A 21,309-nucleotide genomic window follows, 5' to 3' on the forward strand; every position below is an offset into this window, starting at 1 on the left:
CAGGTTTGTATAGTTGGGAAAAATACATCTTTTAAAAATTGTGATATTCTTGTACAGTTATTGTGACCATGAGGAGTAATCGAAGTAGTTTTTTGCTTTATGAATCCCATTTCAGGAATGTGGTAATTCAACCCCTGGGAACTTTTTACATTATTACTTAGCTAGCTTGTATGTACCATAAAGGAGGTATCTATACATTAAGTTCTGAATGGTATGGCAAAATTTATGACTTGGAGTTATGTTCCATTTCCTGGTCCCATTTTTTTAGTATTTAGGTTATAGGAAGCTTAAATGCAAATATACTTTTGATTTTTTAATAAAAATGTACAGTCACTATACAGGTAATAACAACCAGTGTTACATAGTGCTTCCTCAAATGAACAACTCAAAAGAATACACTGTTGGGTAGCATATCATTACTCAAGATTAAAAGTTATTTTGATTACATATAATCTGAAAGGTCTTACACGTACCCTGTTCAAGACTTCAGTATCATTATTTACAGTTTAATAGATTAAATAACCTTTACGCATGATAATAGTCCCTTGTCAACACTTTGGTCCCCAAACATAAAATAGAAAACAAAAATCAAGTGGATTAGTAAATTATTTAAATCCTAAAATACAATTATAAAACAGCAAACTGATGCAGAAAGGATAAGAAAAATCAAATATCTTCCCCATTAAATACTGTGCCAAGATTGCGCTCTGTGCTTTAAACGAGTAACAGTATGGTGAGCAAATATCATAAGCATCTTTGCCTCTAGATGGCTCTTAGCCATTACCACTGTCCTGAAGCTTAAGCATTAACAGTGCAAAGTAGTGTAATTTCTACAGACATCGTTTTAGCACATAGAAATTTAATTTCTTGAAAGATTTGTCTGAGCAAAATCTTTGAAGCAAGTAAAGGATGTGCCCTAAATTGGTGTCATCCTCTAATTTCCTTTAGTGTAATGTTTTAAATTCTAATTTATGTGTATTAACTTTAGAATCTAATCAGATTGATAGAATTTGGTGCTTAAATTATCTCTCAACTTTTAAATATGTAACAATATTAATAAATTTCAACCTATAAACTATATTTAACAACCATAAATAAACCTGATTTAAATAAAGTATACAGTTTGTCTGCATACAGTATATCTAGACCATTTCTGTCACTATATTGCTGTGCAGTTTGTGAATTTACCTACTTTTTTACCTTCAGAAAACAAGATTCTTCTCATTTTCTTCAAATTAGAGGCAATTACAGAAAATTATGTATGATACACCTGATAATGACTTGCCTTTTATCTCCCACTTTGTAAGAGTTACATTACAGTATTGTTGACAAAACTGAACTGGAATGACAACTTAGTAACATAAAACTTGTTGGAAAATTCTCTTTACACTACACTTGTAAGAAGTTATGTAACATTTTAGCACAAAGTGACTACAATTGCAGAGTTGGTATTCTTCAGAATGAGTTATACATGATAATATATTTAATATTATTCAATGAAATAACCTCAAAATAAGATGTACCTGTAGAATAAATAAAAAAAAAGAAACATTTCACTTCACTGATGATTCAGTTGAATGATTTTATTCTTAATGTCTGAAAATCACTCTTAAAGGGAAATATATTACCTTTGTAGTCCTCTGACTAAGTTCATAAGCACCAAAAATTAATTTGACACCTTATTCTGCAGAGAGCAGAAATTATTCTTATGCTTTTTGTTACTTCATATAATCAATATGATTGTTTTTGAGTAGCTTAAGACCTTTTAATTTCAGAGGTAACCACATCACTTAATTTCAAATACCTTTCTGCAGTAAGAATTAGTCAACTTGACACAAGCATAGTACAGTATGTATAATGATGCACAGTGTGCAATAACGATTGCCTTCTATCCAGAATATAAAACACACACACATGCAGATTTAAGCATTCTGTAAATATGACTACATGCATACGTAACTTCTCTAGAAAGGCAAACCCAAATGTTTACAACTTTATACATTAAGCTCATGTTTAGTAATAAAAATACAATTCTTCTGATTCATTCATGCATGGAAAAATAAGATGACCAATTCAAACTGCTTTATTGCACTATTATCAAACTGCAAATACTGTAGTTAAAACAAATGCCCTTTATACCTAACTTCAGTTTCCAAAGCCACTATCTTGTGAAGAACATTATAAAACTACACCATTTTTGGGGTAAATATGAAATGTCAACACTTTTTACTTGATCAGTCTCTGAGGAGGTAATGCTGTTTGCAACAACAGTCTTTGAGGAGGAGATTAACTTTTAAAAAATGCAATTTACAGTCTTGAAAAGTATTCAAATTCTTTTAAGAAATTTTCTGCATAATATTTAGTAACCACTGCAGACCTTAAAAGCAACTGGCATAATAAGACTGCTGTATAGAGACGATATGACGACACAAAGAATTAAGCATCCTGTGGTTTATCTTGAACATACTATGTCTGAATTAAATGAGTTTGTAAAGCTATGTACCATAGTAATATCAAATTCAATTAACAGCCTAAGTCTTTACATATTTTTGATCAATTTAAAATTTTCTAATCTACAATCGACTAGTATTCACATGACACAACCGATAGAACAGGTAATCTTATCGGAATGTATTTATCAATTAAATGGGAAAATAATATAAATTGCACATATCACATGTTCGGTAAGGAGCACCATTCATGTTAGTGTGGTTACTGAGGCACGATGGGTATGGAAATTCTTCCGGACCATTCACATTGGAAAACACCAAAGTAGCAATAGCAGCCTGCATGATACTAACAGTAAAGGATATATCAGATGCACTAAGTTTTGCTTTTTATTCTGAATGAACTTAATGAGCCTTGCATGTTGTGATATCAGGATACAAGACGATAGATTACTGTATACGTATATTATATCAAACAGGTAAACTGCTTAATGCTAAGATTGTTCCACAGCCTTCACTTCACTCCACTTCTTTCACTGCTATATTTCTGTTTGTCGGGCCATAAAGAAGGTTGGTGCTGGAATTCTGGAACCAACACCATCCTTTCTTGGTGTAATTTTAAGAGAATTGTTTGGAGTTGCAGAAGTACAGCTGGTGTTTGGTTTAGAATCTAAGCTCTGACTATCACTGGATACATGGGCATTCACCCAGGAAGTTGTGTATTCCTGTGCTAATTCTGGTGGTAAGGATTTACCCTCTGCTGCTAAATTCTGAGACACTTTGGCTCTAAGGCTATCATAAATATCTTTGATGCACAGCAAAGTATTTTCATCAGGGTCTAAATCAGCTAGCTGTTGCAGCAAAGGACCTCCACTAGTTGGGGACGTTAAAGTTGAGCCTGGCGCTGATCGTTTTGGAGAGCGATTTACTGGAGTAACAGGGGCTGAATGGCCAAAATGTCGCCTTGTAGTGGCTGGAGAAGCTGAAGCAGAGCGTACTGTGCGAGGCGTAGTTGGTGGTTTATAAGTCTCTGAAGTAAGGCTTGGTCTTTCACGTGATGCTCTACCATTCCAAGTATTCTTTGCTTGCATGCTACCAAAAGAACCAGATGGTCTTCTGGAAGAAGGGCGGAGTGACTGCCTGGCAGCAGAATCTCTCCCCAACATCATCAGGCCACCTTCACTAGTAGCACTTCGACTACGACTAATTCGATTTCCTCTGTCTTCACTATTCCGACGAACTCCAGGACCAGAGTTCCAAGCAGGTTTAGAGGGAGATTTTTCTTCTGGCAATGAAGTTTTCTTTGATTTCTTGTTGACCAAGAAAGGGCTTTTGAGAGAATCTATGAAAGGAATTTTTGATTTAGGGGTAGTATTGGAACTAATATTAGTATTCTGTTTTTGTGAAGGTGGAGACCAAGTGTTGGTGGCATCTGTCAAAGGATATGATGGAGTTGTGGTTGTTGGGTTGGTTGGTGACCGTGGGGGAGTATTAACAGAATCCTCTGTAGACATTGAAGATCCTTCAGATGACATTTGCGTCATGGAAGACTCGGGGCGTTCTGCAAAAGAGAATAGTTGATAAATTTAAAGTTAAAACTATACTAAGTATCTTGTAAAAAATGAAAGACTTTAGTAAAGCATGATAAATACTGTACTACATTGACAATTATTTTAAAAATACACAGGGGCAGATGAAAGCTGCAGTATATGATAAAAGCAATCAATCCAGAGACAATTACCCTTTCATTGTTACGTACACAATACATACTACACAAGTTCTCAATACTACTGAATAAGTAAGCCATTGCAATTTGTTATATAACAAGAATTATGTCCTAACATCAATTACAATTTAGGAGAAATTAATTAATGCCCTTACTAGTATTCTTAATTGATAATTTATAAATGGATACTTTATATGTACATGATTTCAATAGGTAACCATAAGTATGTACTATAATGCTTAGGAACACAATATGAAAATATATTTAAGGAAATGTGTCTTAGCAAGTTTTAACTATTTCATGAGCGCTGTTTGTAATTTAATAAAAATGTTACCAATTATTAAATTATCAAGAGGCAAATTTAATTTAATTTTTGTTGTTGGCAAAACTGACAATATTTTGGATGTGTTACAGTAATTGAATATGCTGGAAGTCACTGCTCAGTTATTGATACTTCAAAGTGAAATTAGAAGCAACTATTCCTTGCCCAGCTCTGTATGGAAAATATTTAATGTGTAATAGAAAAAAAAAAAAAAAACTCAGAAAAACTACACAAGGGCCAATGTAATTTCCCTGAGGGAAAGAATCGTTAAAAGGATCTATATGACCAGTTATACATCTGAGTATCTGGATATCCAGACTTATGATGTCCAGCTGACTGTTCTATCAAATCACTGCTTAGATTGAAAGTGGTTTTATATTTCTCTTCAGCTATGAATAGGGAAGTTAACTGTCAAAGCAAGACTGATACACCCCCATAAATATCCGTATTGTACTTTTGTAACAATGAAGTAGTATTAATTGAAATAATTAGAAGTAAAAGGTTCAAAAAATTTTTTAAATCAGGAAAATGAAATGTTATTTACAGGGTTTTTATAAGTACAGTACTTAATAATTATTTAGCATTACATGAAGTGGAGAAAATTTTTGTAAAGTTACAAATCATGACTTATTTTTTCTGATTCACTTAAAATTTCAAAAGCGAGGCCAGGGCTCCATTCCAAGCGTCTCCATTTCCATGCAATAGACTCCATGTTTATACATACTTCATACACCTGGTGTTAAGTTTCCTTTCTATCCATCAGTAGAGTTACGATATGCAGATTGGATAAAAATAGGACACACAACAGTATTAGTTGTCAAACACTCCCAGTAAACTACTCTTTGTTTATTACTTTACACTGAATGTCCTATCTTTCAAAACATTTTTAACTTAATCATAGTGCTGACACAATTCTACTGCAACCCATAACAAAATGAAATGTTGAACCCAATCCATGAACCTTAACTAGAAAATAATATCTCCAAATATTTAAATAATCTGATAAAATATCAGCTATCTATAAAATAACTTTGTAATAAACAATAAGTATGTCATCATGCTTTCTGTAAAATAACTTGATAATAAACAATAAGTATGTCATCATGCCTTCTGTAAAATAAATTTGTAGTAAACAATAAGTATGTCAAAATAATATACTACTATACTTGCAGTAAACTTACAGAATACGAAGGTCTTTATACCATTCTAAATCATAATATGAAGATACCGGCTTTATCTAATTAATAAAAAAACAAGTAACTTTCTACGGCTACTAAATAACCACTGTAAATACCCAAGTACTTTGACAATGAAGTTACCATATGCTACAATGTCACAGTTCCTATTTTTGTAGTCAGTTCTGTACTTCCATGTTTTTATGTAATAACAAAGATAAATATGCAATACATTCAATAAATCATTAACAACTAAATTATTATACAGTGGCAGCTCGGTTTCCGTACATAATCCATTCCAGAACCTCCTACGAAAACTGAAACGTACGAAAATCATAAAAATAATTCCAATAAGGAATAATGTAAATACAGGGTGTTTCAAAATTAGAGCGCCCCTCCTCTACAGCATAAACTAAAATTGATATGGAAAAAAACAAAAGTAATTCAGAACAGGTATTTATTTAAGTTTCTCTCTGAGTATTTAATATTTTGTGTGGCCTCCATCTGCCTGTACCACATCCTGCATTCCTGAGGGGTATGATTTCAGCAAAATCGCAAAAAAGCCGAGACTAGAACTACATTTCCCTGAGCACTTCGGTCACCTCTCTTCACAGGTATGATTTCAGCAAAATCGCAAAAAAGCTGAGACTAGAACTACATTTCCCTGAGCACTTCGGTCACCTCTCTTCACAGGTCGTCGAGGCTTGTTATACCATCATAGTTCACTGTGCGCGCTTCAACACGATCCTTTAAGATACTACCAATGTTTTCACACACATTATGGTCAGGGGAGCTACCTGGAAATTTACTTGACAAGAAGAAATCGATACCACTGTTTCGAAGCAGCTTCTGTGTCTGAAGAGCCTTGAAACATGGTGCCTTATCATGCAAAAATGTGACTTCTTCAACAGATAACACATTTTCAGGATCTTTGAGGAAAGGAAATACTCCACCAGTAAGCACAGTTTCTCTGAAGTATTTGCCATTCCATGACTGTCCTTTTTCTTTGACGATCCACACTAACCGTTTGGCTGTGAAACAGAAAAAAAATTCCCAAACATTCACGAAATTTCACAACTTGGTGATAGCACACTTCACCGCTGATATCATCCAACTTTGCAGCCCAAATGATATAATTTTTATGATTTGGCTTCCTGACTGTGTAAATGAAGAATTCATCTGATGCGGCAACATGGAGAAAGTCAGCTTCATCCCAATCTTTAAGAAACCTTGCACGGTCTTCTCTCTGTTGCTGAGTGATGTTGGGCTTGCTGATAACATGAAATGGCATGATACCAGAATTTTTCAACTCATGATATACAGCACCATAACTTCTCTTCTTTCCCCTTTTTGTTTCAAGTTCAAGTGCCAATTTACGTAAAGACTTTCTTGGCCTACCCACTGCCTCAGCTATGACGTCTTTTGATTCCTGAGAAAGGACTTCAGGCCTTCCAAGTTTCTCTCTTTTCGCAATGACAGTCATATGGATTTTTGTTCCAGTTTCTTTTAACAAAAGATTCATCTCTTTTAATGTATTTAGCTATCCATTAACATGAAATGAAGGATGCGCCAGCATCCCTGGCCTCTCTGAAAGTTATAGCCCGGATTCGGTCAATCCATCTGATTCCTTCAGAGTTGTTAACCATGGCTGTATCTAACTCCGGCACTCGGTATGAAAATACAAGAAATGTAAAATGAAAAATAGCCTAATAGAAACTTAAGATAATGTACTTGGAGATAGGCTATAGCAGAAAACTTCATAACTTTCCATCTGTTCTGTGGAGGAGGGGGGGGGGGGGGGGGGGGGTGGAGGCTCTAATTTTGAAACACCTGGTAAAATTTAATGTGTTCCAGACCCCCAAAAATATTTTTTTAAATACATTTTTATAGGGAATAAACATAGTTTTACATACAGAAAACAATGAGAAATAAATAAAAATGACTAATGAAATGAATAAATGAACATTTAACATCACTCTTACCTTTATGGACAACACCTGTTAGCGTATGGAAGACAGAGAGAGAGGAGGAGAATTATTGTTTAGAAGGGGAATCTCCCTCCAGAAAGACTTTAGGTATCAAGAACCTATCTGAGGTTACTTCTCTTCGTTTTTTACTGGCACTACCTGAGGTTACTTCCCCTCTTCGTTTTTACTGCCACTAGGACCAGCTTGAGAGTTACTGGACCCCTGTCGCACAACAAAACAGTCCAGAGACATTTGTTTTTGGCGTTTCTTTAAAATTTGCCTAAAATTAAACATGGCATTGTTATTAAACATGTTGGAGACATGGATTACAACTTCTTTGTTGGGATGATAATTCTCCACAAAATTTCTTACATTATTCCACTTTGCACACGTGTCCTTAATCCTTGAAGTAAGCACAATATGTATGCCCATTTGTTTTCTGAATTTTTCAAATCAGTCTCTACTGGCCTTAAATTCACTAACAGCAGTACTTGTTGTAGGCAGTTTCTCACTGAGATCGGCATGCAACTTCCTCTAACACTTTGCTACGAGTTCTTTCTTAATTTCTATAGTGTTTCTCGTCTTTTTTACACAAGGGCTAGCACTTGGAACTTTCTTTAGCCCCATGATGGCTTATTTAGGAGTTGCACTCTAATAAAAAACCACAAAACAATAAACACAAAAGCACAATAGGTCATGAAAGATGGGATGCTTTGTTTGGGCGCTTGATGTGGGGCCTGGTCACACGCTGGGCCCCAGATGGAGCGTTTCTGAGTATACGAAAACCAAGGAAATGTACGATAATCGAGACAAAATTTCATAGAAAAAAGTCTACGAAAACCAAAACGTATGAAAAGAGAGGCATATGAAAACCGAGGTTTAACTGTACCAATACGTAATAGGATTCATTACACTATAATGTTTGAATTGTATTAATTATTTTGATAATAGATGAATTTGATAAACAAGTCATAATATGTACATACTCCAAAAGAGGTTAAGTACCTAAGGCAATGAAATTAAACACAGATTTTATAAGAATGCATGTGTAAGCTGGTTGTGTTAACCAACTTAGAGCAAGGAAACATTGTCAGTGAAGGTTGTTTAAAAAGCCAACTCTTTGGAAGTGAAAACCAGCTCACAGTCCAATACCGAAAGGAAATAGCCTCTGATAACAACTGCTATATAGACTCATTTACTAAGAACTCCATAACATATTCATCCAGCTAAAGTTTGAAATTTCATACAGCCTGAAAACCACAGAAAAAAGAAAGCCACACAACTAACAGCAGTGTATGCTTATATCAGCAACTCAACAATGGGTCTCATAAAAATGTAGTGGGTCTCCCAGGTTGATTATCCATTCTCATTAAGTATGTAGTACTTCAGAATACACTTTTTTTTTTAACTCAACTAGGATGGACCAATAGGCATAGGACAGGTTGTAGGCAACCAGACAGTACAGGACTAGGAAAACCAGTAAGTACTATGCAGAATGGATCTGGTCATTGCACATGGGTAGATCTGATTTGCAATCATAGACTTGATTAGATGATGTGGTGAGATAAAACTAGGGAGGCATAATCAGTGTGACTACAAATAAAATGTGATGACGTGAACAACAGAGACCAGGAGGAAAGAAATCTGTACATTCAGCTGCACGTTACCAGAGTACTAGCAACTCCAGTGGAATTGAATGTAAGTAAGCAAAGAAAGATGCTCTAGACTTTTTTCATCCTTCACAATATGTTGAGGGAAACTTGATGATTATTATGGGTCTGCAGGCTGCATTCTGGAATATAAGTCTTGTGTCCAAAGACTGGTCTGTTCTTTTGTCAATCTAAGATCTGTATTTTTCAACAGAGTACGAATTATGGTTGTGGGTATTTATTTTCATTCAGGAACTTCATGAGTAAATTACTTCCTTTGAATATTGCCTTCTTTGACAAAATGGTTTTCTAACCCTATTAGCATCCAAAATTTCAACTATAACCTTAATGAGCAAATAATGAAGAATGTTACCATTCTGAAACTTACTTCATCAAATTTGACTACTGCAATGCAGTAATTTGGAAGGCTAAATTCACAAAACAACAGAACTGACTACATCATTACACAAAACTATTTTATAATATGTATCCTTATTTCCTGGTTGAAATAAGTGAAATGGATAATTTCATTTACTAACCTAAAACATCTGTTGTGTCAACATCTAGACCATTCTTTGCTAAGGTAGGCTTCCTTGTCCTGGGCAGTGTTCGAGGAGCAGTGTTGCCCTGACTCTTATATCCTTCATCACTAACTTCAGAAGAATCATCACGCCAAGCTGTCTGCTCATCCTTGAGACTTGATGGGCCCCATTTACCATTAACAAACCTATAATTTAGAAATTTAGAAATATTTAACTAATATCTGTACTGCATTTGAAAGTGTAAAAAATATGAACAATCATGCTGTTTTAACAGTTTCCAAAAATGAAATTTTTTGTCCAGCAAAAACGTAGACCAAACCTACTGCACTGGTAACATTTTTCGTATAAACTTTAGGGTAATATGTATACTATTATACCAGCAAAAATAACAACATGGTAAAGTAACAACTACAAGTAAGGAGGGCCATTTTAATTACAGTACATAAAGCACATTTAGGATTACGTAAAGCAATTTCAGATAGTACCAGAAAACACTGTCATATGACAAAAAAACTAATTTTATTTGAGTGCTTGAAAAATATATAATTGAACATATATTAGCTTTTGAAGTATAAAATATAGAACAATGCACAAAATACAGTAGTACGTACCTTCACACAAACTAAATTTTCAGAAAGTGTACAAAACTGATTCTACTGGGAAATTCTACAGGATAAATGAACTCATAATACTCTTAGTTAAAATGATGAATGACAGTAAACTGTGCAGTATGTACATTACTGTACATGTAAAATGATTTACTTAGAGGTTAAGCACTGACCTGCCTGATCCTGCACGTGAGAAGCCAGAAGAGTCTCTTGCAGCTGGTGATTGTGATCTCTGTCGCAGCGATGACCCTCTGCCCTCAAGAGAATCTCGCCGCACTCCACGGCCACTGGCACTGGATCTCCGACGAGGGGACGGGGAAGAGGGCACAAAACCTTCATCGCACCTGAAACATTTATATTTGTCAATGTCCATCCTACAGTGTAAATGATTTTCCTTTCTAAATACTTTCTAAGTAACTCCAGTCCAGACAACTATAATTCTTGTATGGCACACACAATGGATTTTGTATTACATTTACTTCACAGCACTGTCAGTATAAAAAATAATGGTATCATTGTACTATTAATAAAAGAATCTAAAGCATACAAATCATTCTCTGTGAAATAAAGTTTGAAGGATTCAGTTAACTTCCAGTGCAAAAATATTTCTTTTAGTCATTTCAAGGTAAATCAAATTGTGAGAATCACACTTTCCTATTCAGAATCATAAAACCCTTAATTCCTTAATACACAGCATATGATTATCTTCAATTTTGTGTATAACAGTTGTGCAATGCAATAAACAGTACCTGACTTTTAATGTTGTACAAATACACATACGTATACAGTAAACGTTACCACAATATTCACCACGTTGCCCAGAAAACATCAAATGCTGTAGTTTCCAACAAACAATTTGTCTACAATGCTTGACAGCAAAGACTATACGTATTGTACTCCAGTATTGTCAAATGCATTCCCAAAACTTATATTCCATCCAGCATTTCTAACAGCATACATGAAAAGCCACCATACAATATAAAGGACATTACAAAAATAAAGTGTCAAAAACAATGAAAATGAATTACCGGAAAAATACTTAGAAATTTATCCGATAAACAATCAGTATCAAGGAAAAATGGGTACACAGCACACCCACCTATGTAATACAGTAATAATGCAAGCATCCTATTTAAGCATAAAAAAAATATTATGACTAAATTTAAGTATAACTGCCTATATTGTTCTTGTATATGGTACTAATGTGTCTATATTGCAACAGTAATATAATATGAACTAATGCATGATGAAAGTAAAACAGTCCAAGACTTAACATGATAACCAAAAGCAGCCAGTTAACTAGGATTGGTCTGGATAATGGGAAGATTACAATAGTATTCCCACACTGAACATACAAAGCAGAAGCTTGTTTCATTAGAAGCACAAGTAAAATAAGCATTCTAAATTCCATTTGCAGGGTTAGCCATTCCTACTAGATAATTGGGAATTTGGAATAGACTCCTTGCATTTTAAACAATAAACTGTGTATTTGCATTCTGTAGTTTTATAATCCTGTTATAATGAAACACTGCAGGGCTTAACTTATTGTAGTTTAACAGCTAGAGAAACCAAACTTAGTGATAGGTTTATAAATCCTGTCATAAAAGGTTGCAAAACAAAATACATTTTAAGAAATGAAATGTTTAGAAGAATTATTCAAAGCTACAAATTAAAATACGAGGAGGACAGTATACAGATAAACTGTTTACATTCTCAGCTCATGAAATGCAAAATATCTCTAACAGTTTTTAGTTATTCTATCACTACACTTGTACGTCTCATGATGTCATTTAAAAAAGCTAACATTTTCTTAAATATAAGCTGCCACTTTCAGTACTTTGCATCATGAGACAATTCTTCCCACAATAATGAATCTGTAAGAGGGAACTTATGGTCATAAAATAAAAGATATCTCTGCTCACATGATACTAAGCAAAGAACTACTTTCATTTTATAGGACATTCATTCCCTTGAAGGTCATCCAACATATTCAATCACAGAGTTGCCCTTTTCCAAATTGTACCATGCAACCAGCTGTACATCTCTTCAACAACTGTATATCACTTCAACAGTTGTTTATTAAAGTACTGTACAGGTAAGCAAAATTTTGTTCTACTACTTTGAATCTGGCATAACATTTTGCAAAACTTATGGGTAAATGTTATCTAGAAACCATTAATTATGAATGTCTGTAGTACACTAAGAGTAAAGAAAGTGCTTATATAAAAAGAAATACCAAGGCCATACCACCCTCCACATCTAAAAAATTATAAAAAGCCACCCAAGTAAAATTGTAATAATGCTCTCCTAGGCTTACTTATAGGGAAAATTAACAATGGTACGTATTGACAAACATTATCAGCTCAATTTACTTGACGTACCTATGTCTAATTTACTAATTCTGTCCATAGAAAACTCTACCAATTGTAATATTAATAACTCTCAACTGAATGTAATTTTCAGTTCTCCTAACTTCTTTCCTAACTTTTTCTCTTTGGTAAAAACCAACACACATAAAACAAGATGTGAAAATACGGATTGGTTACAGAATAAATTTTAATTCTGCTGCACCTACCATATTGCTTTTATCCAAGAAATATTAAAGTGAAAAAGAAATCATACAGATAAAATAAAAAAAAAACAAGTCAGCAATTAAGATTAAAGCAAGGAAGAACCACAACCAACATTTGAAAAAAAAAAAATTACATCAAAATATAGACATACTATGTACTCAAGAGGCCTGGTGTAATGTACAGTACAGCACTTTCATTCTATCAGGCATACAAGTAGAAAAAATTAAATGACAATGTGATTACTAATGGCTTTGGTTGCGAGATGACTGGTACATATCATATACTTCAACCATGTATATTAAACTGGATATACCAAATTACTGTAGTTTAGACACCTAATTTTCAACTGAATGAAGATTTTCCTTCCCTGCAATTCTATGGTTTTGAATGTGACTAAATTGCTAAATGTGATAGTTAAAAGATGGGCAAGTGGTAAAAAATCAAAATACTACTGTACAAACAGTAGAGTGTTATAAATCTACGGAGCATTTTCTAACAGAAAGTAAACAAAGTTCTACAAAATATTCTGCAAACATTCAAAAGCTCACTTAAAAATATTTTATTTTAAATTGCCTATATTTTATAAAGCACCTACTGTTGCAATCAGAACTTGCACTATTTTTTTCTGAAAGTGCCCTTCAAGTTTGCCATTAAAGCCTGTAAATTCATAATCAAACCAACCAATTTCTAATTTACTCTGTCACTTACAATGTTCCAGCCACCTTGTCTGTATTAAAGAAACTTAAGGCTAAGCTTAACCATTTCTAAAAATCGATCTCAAAGCAAAATGCATATGCATTTTTTTGTTTTGTTTTTACTGCAATTACCTCAAAGCCAATGTATACAACATAACAAGACCTGGTCAAAATAAAGATAATTATCAGAGAGATCATCAGTTATACAATCAGATAAGCAGCAAATCAAGGACCATGAAAGAACAAAGGCAAATGCTATAACAACATTGCAGTATTGCCACAATATACATAGATAAGCAAGATGTTTCTTGATTACACTTACCAGATCGTAAAGCATCATCATAATCACAGGAACAAAATGCTATTAATCAGCCAAAATGCATTACAAATCACTGTGCAACCACATTTTATGCCACAATTTAATGATTGCTTATGAGAAGGGATAGAGCATCCAGTGCTAACCTTGCCAGAGCAGCAACCATGGCTATTCTAACCTTTACTGATAGGCGACTTCCAGTAGATGTGATGACTGGCCACTGGGTACCAAGTAATAAGTTCATTCAATGTGTACCTACAGAGAGCAAGTGGCCCTTGGATTCCACAAATTTCCATCAGCTGGCTTTCTCCTTAACTTCCCCTCACCAAAAAGTGTATTGGAATTTAATTAAATATAACTTAACTGCATCTCACTTTCACACTGGAAAGGAACCTCTGCCTTTTCTGCTATTTTCTGAGAAATACTCATAAAATGTCAGCAATATTAATGTAGTACGTACTTGTATTTATGAGAATAGGAACCAGAGACACTGAAATCTCCAAATGAGTGTTTGAAAAAATTCACATGCCATGTATTTCTGCATTTTAATATTTTCTAATTAATTATCACATTTGAAATTATTTCGTAGTTTTAGAATTCACTTGAAAACACTATTTGTTGCCATTTTCCTATGTCGACGTAAGTATTCAAATTTTTCTAATTGTAAAATTCACTTTAACACTATTAATATTTTCACTGCATAATTATACTATTATATAACATGGGAATGTAATGTTGTTGAAGAATTACAATCTTAAATTACCCAGTAAAACAACTACAGAAAGAGAAGCATATTGTGCATCATTTCTAAGTATTTTGAGATCACTTAAATATGCTTAATAGAGATCAGCAATGGCATATCTCTATTTTGCTCCTTAACATTCTTATAACATTAATCAACATATCTCCTTGATCCTCCAGCTCTGCTATCCAAGTCACGTTTACTGCTTATAATATTGTTCAGTTGACCTTCCTCACAAAAGCAATTATCAAGCTTTGTTCTGTTGGTTTCATTTTTTATTTTGCTCATGTGCTTTGAACTCAGGTTTTGATATGATTTTTCAGGAGATGAATGCTTTTCCAGTAAATCTTTTCCTCTATGGTGAGCTCTATTATCATGATTACTTGGTTGTTTGATGGGAGAAACAGCGTTCGTAGAAACAGGAATTTTAGATCTACTACTAGGTTTGTCATTCTGATGTAAAGATAGCTCATCCTTACGTGACTGGTAAGGCTGACAGCCTTCTTCTGTGTTGCTTAAAGGTTTCCTTTTGAAATTGGAGCCAAACTGTGACGTCTTTCCTTGCGAGGATTCTTGTTTATTCGCAGCATTAAGCGACACCTTCTTAGGAGAACTCAACTGTGCTAATCTTTTGGATTCTGGTGAAATAATTTTGTTTCCTTGATCATGTTCCTTACTGAGTGAAACATATAATGACATTTCACTTTTGGTTTTCTGTGAAACCTTAGCAGGGACACTTTTATCCGATTTCTGAATTTGAGAGTGCAGAACTGTTTTAGTTTTTAATTTGTGATTCAGAACACCAGCAGTAGAGGGAGAAGCTTGATGTACATGTACAGAAATTTTGGGTTTTCCTAACTTACACGCAGCTGAGGTACCCTGTATAGATGACAAATCAGATGATTTCAAATGTCTGTCTAGGTCATATTTCAATGCAGAACTAGAGGAAGTTTTAGGATGTTGAGGTTGTTCAGTATATTTCTGTTTAGATAATGCAACCTGCTTAGATGATTCAGTTCTGCCCTTAGACAATGAAGATGACTCAGAGGATACTGCATCTTTCTTTGATGAAGTTTTATCCACTGGACTACTTGCCACACTTGAAGACAATGTTAAAGATGACTTGGCCTTGATTAGCTTTTTAGGACTCTTTTGTATGGGGCACATAACTTCATGAAAATCTAATTTTATATCTTCACTCAACATAGCTGATTTTACACTGCTTTTCTGAGGCACAGTTTTCACTAGATCCCGAGTAGAGCTCGACTTCCGCCTGTGCTTCATTGTTAGGGTATTATCACTGTTTACAGCTAAAGCTTCAGATTCTATTTTGGCTAGAGAAGTAAGAACTTGCTTTTCAACTTCTGAATGTGATAAAAATTTATCGCTTGCACCAATTAAAGAAGATCTTTTCTCACTTAAGGGCTTAACTTCTATAGTGAATTCTGTCTTTAAAGGCATCTTTGTCAAATTACTGGAATCAAGAGACTCTTTCCTAGATTTTAAACCTTCTTCTATCATGCGCCGTCCTTCTCTCAGAGCTTCTTGTTGTGTCAGTCGAACTGTTGTTGTCTGTATAGACAGTGTGTGACCATTGGCTGATTTTTTGCTATTAAATAGAATAAGAACATAAATACAGCATACAACACAGCCTAGGAACCAGGAAAGCCAAATAGTGTGAAATTACACAAATGGATGGTAAAGTAATTTACTTAAAATACTTGAAACTAATATTAAAGTAGATTTCTAGCTTTACTATGATATTGTGAAATTAAATTTCTTGTCTGAAAAATAAATATAATTAATCCAATTTTCCAACTACAACAGACATACAGTATTTAGTCATCAGTTACTGGGTTAATATGTTCTTGAAAGTAATTCCTATGGTACAGAATTTATTTATGAATACTCTTGCCTATATCAAATATATTAAATGGAAATTTTGTGTGATTACTTGGAATCAAATGTTACAAACTTCCCAGAGACAACAAAACTCCACAAGTGTTCAAAGCAGGAAGTAATTTAATGACACTAACCAAACACGAGAACATCTTTAAAATCCATAACTACTACCTGACAGCAGTTGTGGGCTGTCCAGAAAGGAAGAGGGTAAATCAAACTTTTCCAACTGTCAACTTCATGTGGAAAGCGTGGATTTTACATGGGGATGTATCACCCTCTTTAAGTGTCAGACTATAAACACACAAACCACTAACAAAATACTTTTGTCATGTACACATAGAGACATAAACACCTTGTTATCACTTGTTATGACAATTTTACATAAAACATGATTCCTTCAGAAGCTGCTGAGCTATGGCATACATGTATGACTAGCAAACACATCTTAATCTACATTTTTAGGTGGAATTTTAGGTAAACCAAGGGAGGGGAGGCGTTTAACGGAGAATTACAGCAAAATAAGCATGCAAAGCCTTGCAATCTGAAAATACCACGAGGAAAAGTGCACCATAAGCATAACCTTGACATTTCAAGTGCTTGAGGCAAGCACATTTCCTTTACTCACATAAGCACAGATGATAGCAAGCTTTTTCTCGAGTCTCTCCTAATTTTCGAAAGACTGAAATGGTAAAAGTTGCAACAATGATGCTGGTGGCAATTTTCTATTTTGTGTACATTACGAGATGTTACTAGATTCTACAGTGTTAAACTTTTTACAATGGCAGCTTTTGAGAACTACAGTCATTGTAAGCAATGCTTTACCTAACCTTTACATGGTGTAAGATGTTGCGAAGGAAGAATATACATTTTTCATCAAAATCTATGACGAAATTATTCGATTTATGACATAATAATGATAATGGAAATTCCCCGAGAGGCTTCGGGTTCTGAAATATTATTTCCACAAAACTACCTATTGGTAGGAACTGCAAACAAAGGGTGTGGTTTCTACATGACAGGGAAAGGATAGTAAAGTGATAAATGGCAGATGGAAGGGTAAAAACTGCTCAGAGCTTCTCTGCCCAAACTGTAAAATGCTGACTTTTTTTTCAACTTTTTGTAAACAAGGGTTGCAATGTCGAAGAGCACTCTCACAGACGAAATACATCTTCAGTTAACAGAGCAGGCGTAATGCGTAGATTCTCATGGAAAAAAATAGTAAAGTAGTTTATGAATTAAGTCAACAGAATTAATCCTCAATGAGCCATGTCTACTCGTCCTGCTCTTGTAATTGAAAAATAAGGCATAACAATGAACTATGCCATGTGTGAGCCTATATGGTATATAATTAACCAAACTTTTAGGTGGCAGAAGCAACACAAGAAAAATTCTCCAAGATTATATTGCTTTCAAGAAGAGCGCAAACCAATGCATGTGAATAGCAACATTCATCAACTGCATTACAGAAAGCAGCTTACTGTATTTCTTACCGATTTCCGACTACAGATGATAACTTAAACTGCTTTGCACAAGCATTTTAAAAATACTAAAAAAATAAGAATAATAACTCCTGCACTGAGCAACAAAAGCGATGCCTTCAACAAGATTAGTGTATGTTATTTACAATGTTTGTTTTTTAAATTTTTAGTATTTCTTTTATGTTAATATTTTACCTTTCGAGATCCATTTCTAACTATTTGAAGTACAATGCAGCAGCAGTAAAAGCCAATGTCCAAATGGGCAGCCCAAGTCAGAATTTAAGTGATATTTAATTTGTCAAAACTCACAATATTTATTTTAGCAACTCAATGTTACACACACAACTAAACGTCGGCGACACGCCACAACACCAGAGGCGCGTCCGTGCTACAGTGAAACAAGTTGTAAACACGTCCCGCAACTTATCTCACACTCTTCCCAAACAGGTTGGATACAAGTCAACTTCTTCTTGGTAGGTCTGAGCGATACTTCATCCAATTATCCAGCGTTACCAAAGACACGTTCTTCACTTGCCATTTTTTTTAACTTAAGTTTCAGTCTTGTTTGACGTATATGAGCGATAAGTAGCCGTGATGTTTATGACGGTTTTAACACAGTGTGGAAGCACCCTAAGAAATACTTTGAAGCAATATGGAAAATAAAACCGAATCCAGTTTTGTCATTCCTGGATATGACTGATATAACTCTCTTTCCTGTGGAGAAAAACATGACAGGTAATAACGAAGATTAGACGCTGTGTGCATTTCACAGTGTTCGTCACAGATCGTAAATTTGTAAAAGTTTTGTTCCATTCTAAATTGAATCAGATGATGTATAAAGTCAAGAAGTAAGCGAAGACCTGTCATAATATGATACAGACTACGAACCAAACTAGAGAGAGAATTGGGTTATCAAATCGCGACCACATGCAAAGGATGTGGAAATCATAATAATGATTCTCAATAATGATTCTCCTTGCTCTCTAACTACTTTCCGGGAACGTAATCCAACTCGTACAAAATACCAAAACTCAATAACTGTTTTTCCACAAAATACTGGACATCACAGAGCCTCGATCACACAGAAAACCTGCCATGAAACATCATGTCAGTGACACTTCACCCAGTCTTAGAAGTAGTGTTACACAATTTCAGATAAGGACAAACTAAAACACACCACCTGGAAAAGATGCATAATGATATAGTTCTCAGACTAATTTTACCCGTCCAAGAATCACCTAAAAAGCAGACGAAATCGGAAGCTATTTTTCCATGACACTACGTACCTGTCATATGTCACATTCATGAGTTGTCTTTCCTGACCAGAGTTGGAGGTTTTGAAGCCGACACGGGAGGCCAAGGCTACTCTGTGCCCTGAAAAAAAAAAAATAGTTTTTTCTTATTTGCTTCAACCTTATGGATGAACTTAAACTAGTTAATTTATAAAATAAATGTTACCCATCAGAGTATCTTCCAGAGCTATAAATGAAAGCAATTAACACTGATAGCATATGTAACAGGAGACTGTAACATGTTACAAAATATTGAAAAAAGGAAAAACATTCATCTTATCTTATGAACATTTACTGGGACATTCTTTTTTTGTTTAATGATGACAATATTTATAAAAGAATAAATAATTCCAAATCACAGACTGCAAGAGAAAAAGATCAACAACAAAGAATAATTTCCTTTAGTAAGAGAAACCAACCATGAAAGTTCCATTTCCCTTTCGCTAACTTTCTTGATCTGCTGCTTAACAACTAAGTAAGTTCCGGTCTTTGAAGCCTGTCAGACTAAAAGGCTTTGGACACTAATCCGCGAGGAAATATTTCTCGACTACCACTTTTAATCTCCACCTCTGACGTAAAATAACTTGAAAATTATGTCAACACCAAAAATAAACAGACAAACGAACTTTCACAGCCGCTGTAGCGTATACACAAGGTCACCAAAAAATATCTATCTGCCAGTGGTCTCGGTATACTGCTGTATGAGCTGCAGCCCATGAAACTTAAACTATGGCCTGGTGATGTCCTATCCTATAATGTTGCCAGAAGCACGGTTATGGCTATCTTTAATCTTAAATAAAATCAAAACTTCTTAGATGTTTCATTTTCATTAGCAATCAACAAATCAATAAGCAATATTTTCATCAGCTACAAACTATTTTGTTGTCGGGGGGGGGGGTTTAAGGAGAGCCTAAAGAGTTCTGAAAAAAAGTGTTTCACGTTGAGTTAGAGAAACAGGAATTTGAGGATAGGATATTTATGATTTATTTATTTATTAGAATGAAAATGTGGAAAATAAATAATGTGCCTGTTGAACAGTACAGAACAATTATTTCTAATAAAATATAGCGCATTCATTTTAATTTTGGTTGGTGAAACAACACTATATTTGACCGTAGATTTTGGGCACGCACCACGAGCAAGCTGGAGGTCGGATCATGCCTTGTTAAATATACCACGACTACTGACAGCGACAATCTATATAAATGATCAGTTAAGACATCGTCAGATGACCTCCACACAAAACCAAGAATCCAGAAATCAAGCAGCATGGAATTAAAACTGGATCGACGCGCGGAGAACATCCCGAACAATAAAACAAGTGGAAGTGTAAATTCGACCTTCATTTATTTCCGCCCAAGTCATTAAATATAATGACAGACGTAATTGCAAGTCAGGGGATGTCCGTTTAATGGTAGCAGCTACTGGATAGTGTAATTACTGACATCACGCTGGAGTCAAGGAGTAGACTGCCTCATCTCTCGATTTCATGAAAAGATGCATTTCATAAGATAAGGAAGAAACTTTGTTTTTCGTGTCTGCGGGAACTACTTCGTCTTCCATGAACATTTAAATTACGATCATCAACTAATTTTCACCATAAATACACAAAATCACTCACATACAAGGAGGCCTTAAAAATTCAAATGCTGTTAAAGGAAAAGTAATTATTACCAACTTTACTAAGACCATTAATAATGATAATTATGATAAAAATTCGACCAACATCTTTATATTGTGTTCTTGATATGATGACACTTCTGCAACTCTAGGCTTACGGTAGTCCATGCTATCATCTGCAGTGTGTCATTGTAATATAATAACAATCAACATTAAATAAACTATCCCAGAAAATCCCAAGTAATAATAATCATA

The 21,309-nt window shown here is 34.5% G+C and overlaps 1 protein-coding gene across 3 annotated transcripts in view; it reads right to left on the bottom strand.

The window, feature by feature from the left end:
- Positions 1-300: 300 nt before the first annotated feature.
- LOC135206686 (GAS2-like protein pickled eggs) overlaps positions 301-21,309 on the bottom strand; it is a 28,534-nt gene continuing 7,525 nt past the window's right edge. The window contains exons 3-7 of one of the 3 annotated variants that reach the window (XM_064238087.1): positions 19,429-19,516; positions 17,290-17,343; positions 10,610-10,780; positions 9,826-10,013; positions 301-4,008 (exon numbers count right to left, since the gene is read on the bottom strand). In XM_064238087.1, coding sequence (XP_064094157.1) covers positions 2,987-4,008; positions 9,826-10,013; positions 10,610-10,780; positions 17,290-17,343; positions 19,429-19,516 — 1,523 coding nt within the window. In that variant the 3' untranslated portion in view covers positions 301-2,986. Of the gene's footprint in view, positions 4,009-9,825; positions 10,014-10,609; positions 10,781-14,198; positions 16,372-17,289; positions 17,344-19,428; positions 19,517-21,309 lie in introns of those variants that run through there. The other 2 variants (XM_064238088.1, XR_010312815.1) reach the window with 2 other exon arrangements.

This window comes from Macrobrachium nipponense, chromosome 31 (genome assembly GCF_015104395.2).
Source record: "Macrobrachium nipponense isolate FS-2020 chromosome 31, ASM1510439v2, whole genome shotgun sequence".
NCBI lineage: Eukaryota > Metazoa > Arthropoda > Malacostraca > Decapoda > Palaemonidae > Macrobrachium > Macrobrachium nipponense.